General features: G+C 33.2%; 3 protein-coding genes across 5 annotated transcripts in view; 2 read left to right on the top strand and 1 right to left on the bottom strand.

Moving 5' to 3' along the window:
- The first annotated feature begins 1,459 nt into the window (after positions 1-1,459).
- Positions 1,460-5,151, top strand: LOC106672011 (thioredoxin reductase 1, cytoplasmic-like). 2 transcript variants are annotated; one of them, XM_014403061.2, is made up of 2 exons: positions 1,460-2,605; positions 2,978-3,828. In XM_014403061.2, exons 1-2 carry the CDS (start codon positions 1,616-1,618, stop codon positions 3,812-3,814), a joined length of 1,827 nt encoding a protein of 608 aa, XP_014258547.1. In that variant the 5' UTR covers positions 1,460-1,615; the 3' UTR covers positions 3,815-3,828. The 2 variants fall into 2 exon arrangements, with proteins under 2 accessions (XP_014258547.1, XP_014258548.1); XM_014403062.2 differs by lacking the exon at positions 2,978-3,828 and adding an exon at positions 4,291-5,151 and having other exon boundaries at positions 1,464-2,605.
- Positions 5,152-6,436: 1,285 nt separating this feature from the next.
- Positions 6,437-15,181, bottom strand: part of LOC106672012 (myeloid zinc finger 1-like) — a 94,313-nt gene continuing 85,568 nt past the window's right edge. The window contains exons 6-7 of the mRNA XM_014403067.2: positions 7,592-7,678; positions 6,437-6,571 (exon numbers count right to left, since the gene is read on the bottom strand). Coding sequence (XP_014258553.1) covers positions 6,542-6,571; positions 7,592-7,678 — 117 coding nt within the window. The 3' untranslated portion in view covers positions 6,437-6,541. The remainder of the gene's footprint in view (positions 6,572-7,591; positions 7,679-15,181) is intronic.
- Positions 8,244-14,047, top strand: LOC106672014 (RPII140-upstream gene protein). 2 transcript variants are annotated; one of them, XM_014403068.2, is made up of 7 exons: positions 8,244-8,442; positions 8,501-8,666; positions 10,078-10,166; positions 10,258-10,391; positions 10,467-10,581; positions 10,641-10,736; positions 13,679-14,047. In XM_014403068.2, exons 1-7 carry the CDS (start codon positions 8,333-8,335, stop codon positions 13,821-13,823), a joined length of 855 nt encoding a protein of 284 aa, XP_014258554.1. In that variant the 5' UTR covers positions 8,244-8,332; the 3' UTR covers positions 13,824-14,047. The 2 variants fall into 2 exon arrangements, with proteins under 2 accessions (XP_014258554.1, XP_014258555.1); XM_014403069.2 differs by lacking the exon at positions 13,679-14,047 and adding an exon at positions 11,048-11,543 and having other exon boundaries at positions 8,249-8,442.

Raw genomic sequence — 15,181 nt, 5'->3', positions numbered from 1 at the left:
TTATGCAGCAAGAGGAGTGCTGAGGCTGAACTGATGGTCCACAAAAGTAGAGCACAGAAGTTTTATTCAAAACTAAAATTGGAGAAAGGGGAAAAACAATAAGGAGTTTTCATCATTTCAGCCTACACCAGCACTCTCCTGGAATGTTGAAGGCCTCCAATTTCATCAATGGGCTAGTTCACTATACATTCAGCATGCGCAAAGGAACAACTGTGCTGGAACTTCCAAGTGGAAAAGCATGCCTTATAGGTAAAGTTCCTTTGAAGCTGGCTAAGGTTAATGATGTTAAGCAACAACCATACATCCCAGAAAAATACATGCCTTTTTATATGTTTCTAATCAACTAGCCAGCCATTGTTACGAAGGAGGCGATGAGAACGAATACTTTTGAAAAAGATACATTGTTTTATTCTTTGATTCACTTTTATGGTATCAAATTTATATTGAATCAAGAAATCTTTTAAACATTCATTTGAGCCCATTTTTTAATCCACTCGTGCAAAAAGGGACCTTAATTCAACTGATGTTTATATAGTTACTCAGATATCGTGAGATGCGGTCGGGAGTGATGTAGGTTTCAGAAAAACATTTTCTTTATCGTGCCAACGTTTCGATCTTTTATTGAGATCATCTTCAGGGCTCAAAGTGTTTGTCTTCTGTGTAATTGTGCCATCCTTGTGTGTCGTGTTGAGAAGACAAACACTTTGAGCCCTGAAGATGATCTCAATAAAAGATCGAAACGTTGGCACGATAAAGAAAATGTTTTTCTGAAACCTACATCACTCCCGACCGCATCTCACGATATCTGAATAACTATAGATTAACGGTCACTAATCTCTACACATTTCTACACGAGAAGAATGATGTTTATATTTTTATTGTTTAAATAATAAAATTTAGACCCAAAGGCAATGACGTTTTTGATACATGCAATCTAAATGAACAATCAAAAACAATTTCATTGAAAAATTTCAAAATTACAAAGATATAGACAGATTTTTTTTGAAGTTAGGAAAGGCGTAAGGACCCTTCTTTTAAGAAGCGAGTCACTTAAAATAAGTAGAATTTTATCATAAGCATATATTTGGAATTGCCAGATTTATTATTGCAAAATTAAAACATTTGCCTTATGCCTCATATTTTGCTATACATATTTATTTATTTATTTTTTAATTTTTTTAATTTTGAAGACCTTAGTTTCACCAAATCCAGTATTTTTCCATTATAGAAAGGTTAAAAATAAATCTTTTTTGCAGGGTATGTGAAAACATTGTCCTTTTATAGAGGTATCCATTATGATAGCTGCACTGTATTTGATTTGAAAATAAATTTTATACTAAAAAAACAAAAACAAAAAAAACGATTGCAATTGTGCTTGAATTCTGTATACTACAGTGCTATATCATAAATAAATACATTTACTTAATTTAAGAAATTTAAAATTTAAATGGTACCACACATGATTACTGACAGGTGACAATAGTAAATTTTTGTTAAAATATACCAACACAACAAAATTCTAAAAACAATAACATACCCTAACAATAAATTCACACACTCATAAAAATAAATGGGACAAGATTTCCTTTAAAGAGGCTTGTGACACTTTTCAAAAATGAGCAAAACAGATAAAGAAGATGAAGAAGTCTATGGGGATGATTATGATACATATGAAAGGGAAAAAGAGTTTGTCCAAGATGTAGCAACAAAGCATAATGTCGTTATGTTCAGTAAAACATGGTGTCCATTTTGCAAAAAATTAAAGGCCTTGTTTGAAGCGAATAAAATAAGATATAACGCTTTAGAATTAGACACCCATTCCAATGGGCCAAATATCCAAGATGCACTGGAGGAACTCACAGGTTCAAAAAGGCCAGTACCTGCAGTATACATATGTAAAAAGTTTAGAGGAGGCTATAATGAAATTTATTCCGCATGGGCAAATGGAACGTTAGAGGAGTGGTTACAATGTAAAGAAACTGACTTTACATTTGATTTGCTAGTCTTAGGGGGTGGATCAGGAGGAATTGCAGCAGCAAAGGAGGCAGCTAAGCTTGGGAAAAAAGTAGCGATAGTCGATTATGTAGCCCCGACACCCAAAGGCACCACATGGGGCCTTGGTGGCACTTGTGCCAATGTCGGTTGTATTCCCAAGAAATTAATGCACAGGGCAGCCCTCATTTACCATGATATTAAAGATGCCGAAAGCTTTGGCTGGGAAGTCGAGCCACCTGAAACCCACAATTGGGAGTCTATGATTGAAAAAATACAAGAGCACATAGACTCACTAAACTGGGAGTACAAAAAACAGCTTAGAGAACTGGGTATAGTATACCATCAAGGCAAAGGCATGCTAAAAGATAGGCATACAGTTGAAGTTATTGGTAAAGAGGGGAAGAAAACCGAGTTGCAGGGCAGCACTATTTTAATTGCTGTTGGAGGAAGACCAATGTACCTTGATGCTGTTGGGGCAGAAAAGTGTTGTATCACATCGGATGATTTATTTTCATTAAAATCAAACCCAGGAAGAACACTGGTCATTGGTGGAGGACATATTGCAGTTGAATGTGCTTCATTTTTAAATGTCTTTGGATGTGAAGTAAAGGTAAGAATTTTCTTCTTTCTTTTTTATTTTGAAATAATAATTTATAAAAATTTTAAAATAATGTAATATATTAATAACATTATAAACAAAACTATGTGTTTATGCTTAAATTCTCTTTGAACAGAAATTATTTATCAAGCAGAATAGCAATAACAGGATGGCACCCATACTTTACTTAAAGAATCTAAAAGCATAATAATTTAATTTTTGATAATACCATAGGTTTAAGAAAATTTTGATATATTGTATAATTAATTTTGAACACTGGCTAAAATTTATTAACTTTAGAGGACAAAGAGCAATAAGAATTGGTGCCAATATTATATAAGGATTACGTTTTCAATAAAGAAAATTAATTAATTTTGTGTTTAGTTAATGGCGCGTAAAAATTTACTGAAGAGGATGGATCAAGATTTTGTAAAAAGAATAACACGTCATTTAGAAGCACATGGCATTGAAATTAATTATGACGCCTTTGCTATAAAATTTTATAAACCTAAATACCAAAACAAGATTTTTGTGGAAGGCATGGATGGTCAAGGAGACAAGTTCTGTGAGGAGTTTGATACAGTGATAACTGCACTAGGAAGATGGCCAAATACAGAATGTATAGGGCTTATGACAGTTGGGGTACAACTTGATGAGCACACAAAAAAAGTAATAGTTAATCGTAGAGACCAAACAACGGTGAGCAATATATTTGCTATAGGAGACTGCAGGTATGGGACACCAGACTTGACACCAATTTCAAAAAAAGCAGGCAAGCTTTTGGCACGCAGGCTGTTTGGCATGAGTGATGTATTTTTTGACTATAAACTAATACCGAACACTATATACACCCCTTTAGAGTACAGTTTTGTCGGAGAAAGTGAAGAGCATGCCTATGATATACATGGAGATGCAATTGAGATATATCACAATATATTTCAACCATATGAAAGCGTCCTTTCAAACAGGTTCGATTCAAGAAGTTATGTGAAGATCATCTGCCAAAAAGTGCCATCTGAAGGGGAGAAGATTATCGGCATTCATATATATGGTCCGAATGCTTCAGAAATCATCCAAGGATATGCTTTAGCGGTAAAGATGGGTGCTACAAAAGAACAACTCGATTCATTAGTCGGTATCCATCCAACTTGTGCAGAGTTCCTTACCAATTTGTGTATAACTAAAAGATCCGGTGAAGACATTGAACAAATTGTCTGTTGATGTGAATCAATTTTAGAAAAAAATTGTAAAAAACAATAAATTGTTTTTATTGACAATTTCATATTTTTCATCTTAAAACTTTGTTTGGTTTACATAATAACAGAATAAGCAAAATAATTTGTTAAAGGTTAAGATTTGGCAGGTATGCCTAACATTAAAGGTACACGAGTCCTGAGTAAAAACTACACCTAAGAGTGACAAGTTAATAAATAGTTATAGGAATTAAAATAAATAAACGTTTTTATTTTTACATATTTATAAGTAATTGACATTATTATTAATATTATAGAAAAAAACATCTCAAAATAAAACAAAAATTTTTGGGTGTTCTAAAAAAAATTGAGGTGTACAAGAACAGAAGGATGCGATACAAAACAAATCAGTTTACAATATATAAAAATACTCAAACCTTTTATGTGATAATGCTTAAATTATTTCACTCAAGCAAGAGTAATTGAATAATCTTTTATCTTTAGGTTTTGGTGCCAGATCAATTCTTGGAACACGTGGACTCGGGTATGGCTGAAAGATTAAAATCACATATGGAAACAAGAGGGGTCGAGTTTTTCATAGGTGCCAGACTTCATAGTTTTGGAATGGATTCCAACAAGATTTTAGTACAAGGGGTCGCCAAAGATGGTGAAAGTTTTTCTGAATTGTTTGATTGTGTCATATTAGACGTTGGAAGATGTGCAAACACTTATGGCATCAATCTTGATAAAATAGGCATTGAGACAGAGCCAAAATTCGGTAAAGTGATTGTCAATGAAAGAGATCGAACAACAGTCAGCAACATATTTGCCATTGGGGATTGCTCTACTAGAGGTGGTGGAGGTGACCTTTGCATGGTTGCCCGCAAGGAAGGGGTGTACTTTGCCCGCAGACTATATAAGATGACTGATGCATCCATAGATTATAATACAATCCCTTATACAATTTTTACAACCCTTGAATATGGTTATGTAGGATTAACAGAAGAAAACGCAAGGAAGAAATTCGGCGACGATGTTGAGGTCTATCACAATTTATTCCAACCATATATTAGCAGAGCTGCTCAAAGATTTGACTCAAGAAGTTATATAAAACTTATAACATTGAAGACATTAGGCAACAAGGAGAAAATATTGGGCATTCACATCCTAGCACCTAATGCTGGTGAAATTATCCAAGGATATGCTTTAGCATTGAAATTAGGTGCAACCAAAGAGAGCCTTGATGCATTGGCCGTTACATTTCCGACTGTTGGAGACTTCCTGAACGATTTATCAATAACAGTGACTTCTGGTGAAGAAATAGGTATCAGATAAAAATGTGTTGATTAAAAACAAACAAAAATTCGTCTGTCTCTTTATACTTAAAATATTTATTTAACTTTTTTCATTCAAACTTTAGTCATTTATAATTTTGTCATCACCATCATTATAAGCAAGCCTGTCCTTGCTGTCAGTCCGTTAGAAGCATTTCAGGATTGGGGAAGAACTGAAACGCCTCCGACAGATTGACCCACTGATAATAGGTATACCAAAATGATTGGTAATGACACTGCACACCACACAGAGAAATTCACAATTAGTAATTTAAATATGATTATGTGCAAAATAACATACTTATTTATTAAATTTTAAGTGTTTTTAAACTTGCTTAATTAATATTAATACAAACTTATTGCTATGAGTTGAAGTGATTAATTCACAACTAGCTCAATCCCTTTTCAAAATTTTTACAGGAGACACAAAAAACGTTTTAGAGCCATGCATTATGGTTTAGAACTTTATTTTTTTTTTATTAATTTGTATTGTCAAAACGGAAGGTTTCCAAATAATAGTTTTCAATATTGTATTTTTCCAGGTTGACAAAAATTTAAATTTTGAATTGAGCCGCTGTAGTTAACCAATCATTTTAGTAGAACAAGTTGAAATTACTCTCAATTTATTGGCCCAAGTCTCGCCTGCTTTCATAAACCTAGTTTCAATAAAAACAAAACAATATTCTTATATTTCTTGGGTTTCTTTTCAGGAAATAGACAACCATCACTCATTTTCTTTTTATTGATATCAATTTCGGAGGCATCAGCCTCGTTTCTTTTTGGAAACGCATTATTTAGTTCCATAATCTGCTTCCATATAGCATAGGAGCCTGATGTCCCCAAAATTGATATCAATAAAAAGAACATGAGTTTGATGGTTGTCTAGTTCCTGAAAAGAATCCCAAGAAATACAAAAAGTCAACAACCGAAAAAGAAGAGTAAAAAACAATATTCTGATTTCTTATGTATGGGGGGGGGGAACTCATGGTGAAATAAAAATTTACTGAAGAAAAAAACAGGCCTAGACGGTGAACATTGGATTGAACTGATATTGATCTAAACCCATGAGATTGGGCACATTTTTATACTGGATTGAGTCACTTTTGGTCAAAACGGCTTTGTTAGTTGTTGTAATGCATTGACAACTTGTGAAATTTAAAAAAAATCGTTTTGCAGAAAATATGTCTTGAGCCGGTTTTGAAACTAATCGCCTAAGTTAAGAAACAATAAAAATGTATGGAACAGCTATCACAATACCTGTTTGCTAGCAATAGTTCAAATTAATAACATTCTAAAGATGAAACACGGTAACCAAATTAAACTATTAACAGTATATTTTATTTATTTAAATAACAATTTTCACACAGGAGAGTGTACATTACATACAGATTTTTGTGCCACTAAAAGATGCTAAGATTGCTTCAGTTTTCATCAGGAATATGGTCAAGGCCCTGCAAGAAATTTAAAAACAGACTTGAAGTAGGTTAAGATTACATTAATGCATGGGGAAAATTTTTAATCATGCATTACACAAGTAATTTAATTACATATATGCTTTAGAGCAAAAATACTACACTGAAGATAGTGAAGTGCCGAAATTTGTCTGAAAAACATCCAGTGAGAATAGGCAGACCAAATTGGTAGGTAACAACCAAATTAAAAATTAGAAATATTAAGTAAAAAAAGCTTTGAAAAACGAATATGATTAATTGTTATGTTAATATGATTTAAATTATTCAAACAAGTATAATACGTGTAGAAATGTGTGGTGTTTAGTGACCGATAGTTAATGATTATTTGAAGATCGTGAGATGCTGTTGGTTTGACGTAGGTTTTAGAAAAACATTTTCTTTATCGTGCCAATGTTTCGAACTTTCCATCGTCCCTTTGATCTGTAGACTTAGGTCTATAAGGTCGCAACCTTTAATTTAAAAAAAAAAAAAAAAAAAATTAGGTCGACCCTGCCTGACCTTCTAGTGTGAAGCCCTGTTTCTCTGAAGGGCCAAAGAACCATTCCTATTGTAGAGTGATTTACTGTCTTAGTCTCCTGGCGACTTTATAAGCATAAAGCTTATAAGCTGCTTCCTCTAATAATATTATGACCTTGACAATGCTGTACGCATTCAAATGGCTGACTGGAGCCATTGAAAAAGACTTAAGAATAAGAATAATTTTTATCAAATGACATCAACAAAGACAAAAGATTAACTGAAAGCGATCTTTAGGAATAACAGAACGGAAGGGCATAATGCTACCTTTTGTGTAAACCGTGTTAATTTAAAGCATTGTTCAATGTTTATTTTCACTATGATTGCTCCTAATTACTTGTAACAGATGTAGAATGATAATGGATTTCATTTTAACTAAATAAATTGAGTGGTGCGTTAAATTTGCCAATAAATGAATTTTTCCTCTGCCTTCAATGAAATGCGTTCAAAACTTTAGAAATACGTATAAAATTAGCTAATTACCTGCATCACGTAGGGATTCCCGTTCAGCCTCTGATCCCGCAAGTATAAGTCCCTGTCGAAACCTGTTCCTAACACTCTGCGATAGGGCTGTAAAAAACAATAAGAAATAGTTTTCAAATCGACAAGACCAAGTTGTTTTTTTCCTAATAACCCACATTTCCGTTTTGCATAAATTTATGAAAGAAATAATTAAATACCGCTGGCGCTGCAAGCGCCGCGGTGATGATCGTAGCACAAGGGACGATCTCGTACCACATTCTGAGTTATGCTAGAAAGTAGAACTTAGTACTTAGCTCAGAAATAAATACCAAAAAGATGGGTAACAGTGCTGATACCTTCAATGATAGGGTGCAGTTGTCGATAATGCTGTGATTGCTGACTTATTGAACCTTAACATATCCCTATTCTTCCTTCACAGTTTTGTGTTGTGTTTTAACAGGAAGAGTAAATTATGAATATAGAAATTTTTTAGTTTCTGATTAATTATATATATTGATAAATTGTTGATTTTGAATAAAAAATTAATTAAAAAATGCAATATTTTGTTTTAAATTGATATGAACTCATTTGTAAAACTATTGAATAACAATTATTTTATACATGAAATTAGCATTCTAAATTATAAAAATGAAGCCTTTTAATCTTCACAAAGAGAAACCTCCCTAGCTTACCAGTGTAAGGTTACAGTACTGTTTATGTTGAAGATAACTAAGAAAAATAAAACATCCGATTCCATAAATAATGTTCAGAATTATATTTCGGAGTTCAGGCACCCTTTGTGCCGCCGTGGTAGCTCCGGAAGCAGCACGGGATCCAGGATGGGCGAGAGTGAAGAATGTTTTTACTAAAGAGTAAGTCAACTCGGCATTTTCTTTCAGCAGTCTTAGCTGATTTATGCCTTTTTTGCAGCGAATTCGGGAACCTTTCACCGGAAATGGTGACTATTTTGCAAACAGCGTTTTTGTCTGCTTTCTTTGGTGCCTTCTACGGTGGCTTCACGCATTCAAGGGAGGCCTACCTCAGGTTCATAGAAAGGAACGATGCTACCAAATTTGTCGATCACTTTGAAGCTAAGGTAACTAAAAGCGAAAAGATAAATGTTAGTGAAAACTACTGCATCTGTTTTATTCAGTCGTCGCAGGAAATTTGGCCCTAAACTGCTGAATGACAAGTTGTGTCATCTCATTACTTATCTTTTCTGATCATTATTAGTCATGATGCACATTGGACAATAGTGATGAATGATGAAGTGACACCGATCACTTTTATGATATTTCCCGTTTTATGCGATCTCCTGCCTTTCCATGGTAGTCACTGTTAAAGTTAACAAACTAAAGGAGGCAACATACCTATCTATCCAATGAAAAGTAGTAAATACAGCTTAGTGGTGAACCTTTGACTGGAGAGTGGGTGCAACCTGAAAGGGAGGACTGCCGTGGCCAAGTGGTTACGGTGTTAGACTTTTGTTGTGGGTTCGATTCCTGCTGTTGCCTCTCGATTTTTTTCTGACACATTAATGGAGCAGCAAGGATATGGGAGCAAATGCCATACAGTTGCTGCTTTCTTGAACTTAAAACAGGCCTTCGATAGGGTATGGCACGCTGGATTAAAGTATAAGTTAAAACATATGGGAATCCCGAAATACCTATATGAGAAGCTCCTTTCTCAAAGACAGAAAATTTAAAGTCAGAGTGGGCAATTGCTATTCAGCCGAAAAAAGTATCAACTTGGGAACTCCGGAAAGGTCAGTACTGTCACCTATATTATTCAATATTTTCATGAGCGACTTCCTATCTCAAGAAGAAGTGAACATTGCTGCCTATGCTGACGATACAATGGTATATGCCACTGACGCAGATGGCGTCTTATGGAACTGGAAAAACTAGAGTAGAGTTTTTATCTTCTTTATTTCATTATGGTTTTTTGTAATCTGTACATTATTTTTACTAAGCTTTCTTATCTGGTAGATAGACTAGGTGAGGGGCATCGGTGGCCACAGTGGTTTAAGCGTTGATAAGGCACTCATCACTGTAAGGTAAACATACCAGGTTCAAATCCAGTGGCCCTGCACTTGAACACCATCACCTATGACCTCTGCTTTTACAAACCTTCATTAAAAAAAAGTCCTGGGCCAAAAAAAAAAAATGTACTGACCCCTAGTAAAAATAACGTATTACAAATAATTCATAAGTAAATTGTTTTGTAGTTGTTTAATATTGTCAGGGAATTGAGGTGCTGTTCTTTCGAAAAGCTTAGTTATTGGTTATGATAGGCTGTATTTCTATATTTAATAATAATTTCTTACTAATATAAAGTACATTTAATTTTAACTCTTCCGTTTGCCATTTTTTTGTCTCTTTCCCAGCATTTGTTTCAATATGTATTTTGCCGCAGTCAGAACGATTTTATTATTCTCCCACAATTGTACACAAAGTATAACTTACTTTATCTATTTATTATGATTTACATTTTGTATGAATTCCTAGAAAAAGCTTCAAGATACTGTCACTATGGGTTTTGCCAAAGGTGCTATGAAGTGGGGTTGGCGTATAGCTTCATTTTCAAGTATTTATATGTAAGTAAAACAAGTTATTACAATATATCATAAGTTAATTCAATACCAAACAATTTACTCTAAAATATTTGCAAAATTTGTTCTTTAATAGGACCTCTGTGACATTATTTTCTGCGTATCGGGGTGAAATGAAACTTTTAGATTTTGTCACTGCAGGAATTTTAGCAGGAGGCTTGTATAGAGCAAATCATGGATTCAGAGGCGTAATGGTAGGATCTTGCATTGGTAAGCTTACAAATGGGAAAACAATTCTGTATCTCAATCATATAGAAAAAATACTTTAAAGAAATGTTTTATCAGGCACTTTTTTGGGCTTGTTCGCTGGAAGTTTGTCAGTGGCCATGCTAAAATTATCAGGGACGAATTATGATGATATCTACGCTTGGAATTATGAAAACATAAACATTAGAAATAGGTTTACATGAATTAAAAAATATCCTAATATTCTCATTTCTTTTATTTATTTATTTTTAGGAAATTTGCAGAAAGACTTAAAACTAAATTTCAAGGCGAAGAGAATACAAAACTTCTAGAGGAGCATGATGATACAATAAGTGAACAAATGGAACAGTAAGAAATTTATGTAGTTTCGCAAGTCCTGTAAATAATTTTTTAATTAGAAATAAATCTGTACATTAACATGACACCAATGATTTTTTTTTTATATTTACAATTTTTTATTGTTGTCAAAATTTAAGCAATTACAAATGACACATTTCAATGAAATTATTCACAAATGAAGTTTTATATTTAAAATAAAAATGCAAATGAAGAAATTAAGACTGAACGAACAAACAAAAAATTCAATGTTGTCCAGATGATCTAGAAGGATGAAACTCCAAAGGAAATTCACCTCCTTATGGATCTTGTTACTTTTGCAGCTAATGCCAATCTGAAAGAAGTGTTTGTGCTCAAAAAACTGCTATTGTCAAGTCTTTTGGGAGATACCACAACAAAACTGGTATTACTGTATTTTCGCTGCCAGTACAACCAATAACAATCACCATAAACCAAAATGTGTTAAGCAATGACTTCCAGAGGAACTGACTTCATCTTCGAGAGACTACATCACCCCTAAGGCAACGCACCCCCTATGCCCAAAGAACACAACCAAATGCACGGATAACACCTGATATGCAATCATCGAGTAGCTAGACTTTCTGTGGATGTAGAGTAAAATGTTGGTTCCAGTCTGTAGATCTAAATAATTTGGGTGTCAAATTAAATCATGTGCTACAAACTTAAAGAGGCCCCTGACTTTAACTGAATTTGTATTCTGCCTATTATAAATCATCTTAGAAGTGGACACTTTCATGGAACTGTTGTACCATTAATAATAAACTGAATGAACTTAATAATTATATTGAAAAATCATTATATTGAAGTTGTAGCCTTATCGGAAACATTAATTAATGTACGTTACAATCATTTGCCCTGGTTTTGCAGTACTTAGGTTTGATTCTTGCCAAGGGGTTGCACTCCTTATCAAAAACAACTTAGCTCATTATGAAATTCATCTTCCTGATTTTAAAAGCTTGGTTGCAGTCGGTGCAAAATTTGAAAACAAAATTAAATTTGAAAACTTTGAAGTAATAATGGTGTTGGCTTATTAGTCCCCAAATGCCAAAACAAGTGTCCTTTTTTTTGTATTAAACCAAAAATATCAGTACATATTAAATTTTTCCACTTGTTCTTAGTCCTCAGACATAACTCAGTTTGATATTTATTTTAAAGCTCTCCAGTTACCAAAACTAAACTTCAACTTTCAAAACTAAAAAATTGGCATGCTCCAAACTATGCTAAAAGTAGAACTGAACAAATGTACAAAGAAAGAAATGACCATATGCTGGACGAATTTACTAGGTGCAAAACAAATAAAGGAGTTTCTCAGCATCTCAACCAGAAAATGGAAAAAAATATAAGAGATCTGGAGTCAACGTATACTCGCAGTTAAAAGTCCTTGATTGTGAAAATTATATATAATTATTACAATAAATTATATTAAGGTAATATACAGTTGTGATCCGACCTTCATACTGGAAAGACCGTCCAAGGATCGAGATAAAACAGCGATATATCTAAATCCTGAAGCAAAAAGGGATGTTTCCTTTTTTTGAAATTCTTCAATTTATAAGAAGTGAAAATTATTTTAATTTTAAATCATTACTTGTAAACAAAAACATCCGGGGAGATGTCCCTGGTCAACAAAGGGAAACTTCCGGATGACACTTTTAAAAACAATATGATGGAGACAGGCCAAAACGAAATTGAAAGAAATGAGACAAAAATAATACAAAACCAACCTCATTAAATCTGTCATGCTCTAGACGATGAAAAATGTAGTCAGCAAGGTTTTTTTTTTTTTCACAAAACAGATATTGGCCCTTATCATGTTTATTTGGAGAGTAACACCTTGGACACTCAAAATAAAGGATTATCAAGATTACATCCTATGACAATTGGTAAAATTTTATTTGAAAATCATCCAAAACATCCAAATTGTTAATTTAGACAAAGCCAGCCAAAATACCGTACGTGTCAATTTCAAATCATATTGGGCCTAACAATAATCAATTCTAGCTATCGGAAAGAAACAATATTAAAGCTTTTTAATATGGCAAGGACTAATTAGGAGTGTCGATACAAGTCTGAGTGAGAAGGAAAGTTTAAACGCAATAAAATTAAAAGAAAGTATCATAGAAGCTGTCGAAGTCAAAAGATTCAAACATAAAATGGAGAGAAACAGTCCAATAAGCACAAAAAAAAAAAAAAATGCTTTACTACCAACTGGGACTATACTAATTTCCTTTAAAGGCCAAACTCTACCCGATAGTGTATATATTCACTATGTTAAATGTAAAGTTCAGCCATACGTTAGAAATGTGATTGTGTTTTAAATGTCTAAGATATTGACATGTAAGAGAACATTGCAAGAGTACATCTTAGATGTGCAATCTGTTTGGGGCCACACGAGAAAAAAGATTTTGTTAAACAGAAATGCCGATTAAATGTTTACACTGTATGGGTCCCCATTCAGTTTTCTATCAACAAGAATGTAAAGAATATAAAAAACAAAAAACCATTAAGTGTATCATGGCACACGAAAATATATCATATAATGATGCAAAAATCCGTGTGAACCAAACTACTTACTCTAAGGTAACTGCAGGCTTAGACATAAATATAAAAAACAAATCAATGTTTCCCACACTTCCAAAAAATACCCAAAACGCCACTCCTTATGGAAATAAATCAATAAGCAAAAAAGGAATCGTTCTTCCCCGTAAGAACAATGCTGTGCCAGGTAAAATTACCCAAAGAATGTAGCATATACTCAGCCGAATTATATGCAATTTCAAATGCTCTCAGTTATGTTAGCACCTACAAAATGAATGACAAATATTTAATGACAACTGACAGCTTAAGTTCACTTCTTAAACTACAAAATAAAAAATTACATGCTACTGACATCCCATAATTTTTGAAGTTCTAATCAAAATTAATTTTCTCAGGCAGAGCAGTAAAGATGTCAAGTCTGCATGGGTTAAGGCCCACGGTGGCATTGAATATAATAAGAGAGTGGACAGGCTGGCAAAGGAAGCTGCTCACAATGGAAAAGAATGCTTGTTACAAATTCATTATTCAAAAATCAATTAAAAAGGGCTCTAGCAAACGAGTGGCAACTAAGGTATAAACATTCAAACAAAGGGCTATTTTACAAAAACATTCAACCTTACATTGAGACATCCTGGTTCAGTAAACATCACGTAAATAAAGAGATGTGCAAAATTAAAACCAGGCTCAGATCAAACCATGCCATATGTGGTCAATATATGCGTAAAATAAACAGATCTGCTACAGACGTATGCGAGCTCTGTATGGAATGTGTTCAATGGAACATTTAATCATGATTCGTTCTAGGTATGAGAAGGAAAGGAAAAAAATATTTACAGCCTTGTCTGGTTACATAGATAATCCCTTTAATTATCACACTATATTAGAGTCAAGAAACTACTATATATACAGTGAGGTCGTCTCATTTGTAAAATCATGTAATCTCACCATATAAATAACAAATAATAAAAAATATTTAGTTTAATATTTTTATTTAATTTGTTTTGTTAACACTATGTCATCATACTTAAAAAGTAAAAAACTATTGGTTGATAATTAATACCATATTTGAGGCATGGCTATGGGTAAAAATCCAATGCAAAAAAATCTACTCTCAGCAGGCAAGAATTAAGGAAGCCTTTATGCTGGCCATTGCCCATTAAATTCATATTAAAAAATAAAAAATAAATAAATAAAAATAAACAAAATGAGAAACCTGCAGACTGTCATAAAAAAACTATGTGATTGCAAAGCATTAGCCTCTTTAGAAAAGCGATAGGTACTAATACCTAGGCGAAGAAGAACCATAGAAAATATTCAATTACCTTAAACTTATTTTGCAGTTACTGATAATTTTTAATGAACATGATCTGTAAGTTTCATTCAGGCAAGCCAAATCATTTATGAAGATATTTTTGGGTGTACATGAAGTCTTTATAATTAATTAATTTATTGAATTGAGCTACATTAGTAATATGTAATTAGTAGGTCGAAAAGAACACTCAATAAGACATTCAAATTATCATTTGACAATTATTTTCCTCCTGGGGGTTCTGCCATTTGTGAAAAATTTAATTTGTACTATGGGTTTGAATTCAGAGCCACTGAGATTTGAACCCGGGACCCTTACAGTGATGAGTCACCATAATGCCTTACCGTTGTGGTCACATGCCCCTATAGTACCTGTAAATGTTTGACAAAGGTCGTTTATATTAAATAAGGAGGATGCAGTAACTTTATGTTAATATAAGCTGAAATACTCATTAATTTTGTTTGGATCAATAGGTATGAACATATAGAAAAATCAATCAATTATGGCATTATTAAAAATCCATTTATAATCACTCAGAATCATATTAAACCAAAACAAAAATAAGGACAAAATGTATTTTGGGATGTAA

This window comes from Cimex lectularius, unplaced genomic scaffold, assembly GCF_000648675.2.
Source record: "Cimex lectularius strain Harlan isolate CLEC.00 unplaced genomic scaffold, Clec_2.1 scaffold169, whole genome shotgun sequence".
Lineage (NCBI taxonomy): Eukaryota > Metazoa > Arthropoda > Insecta > Hemiptera > Cimicidae > Cimex > Cimex lectularius.
The sequence above is the reverse complement of the archived record's forward strand: the minus strand, read 5'-3'. Positions and strand labels throughout refer to the sequence as shown.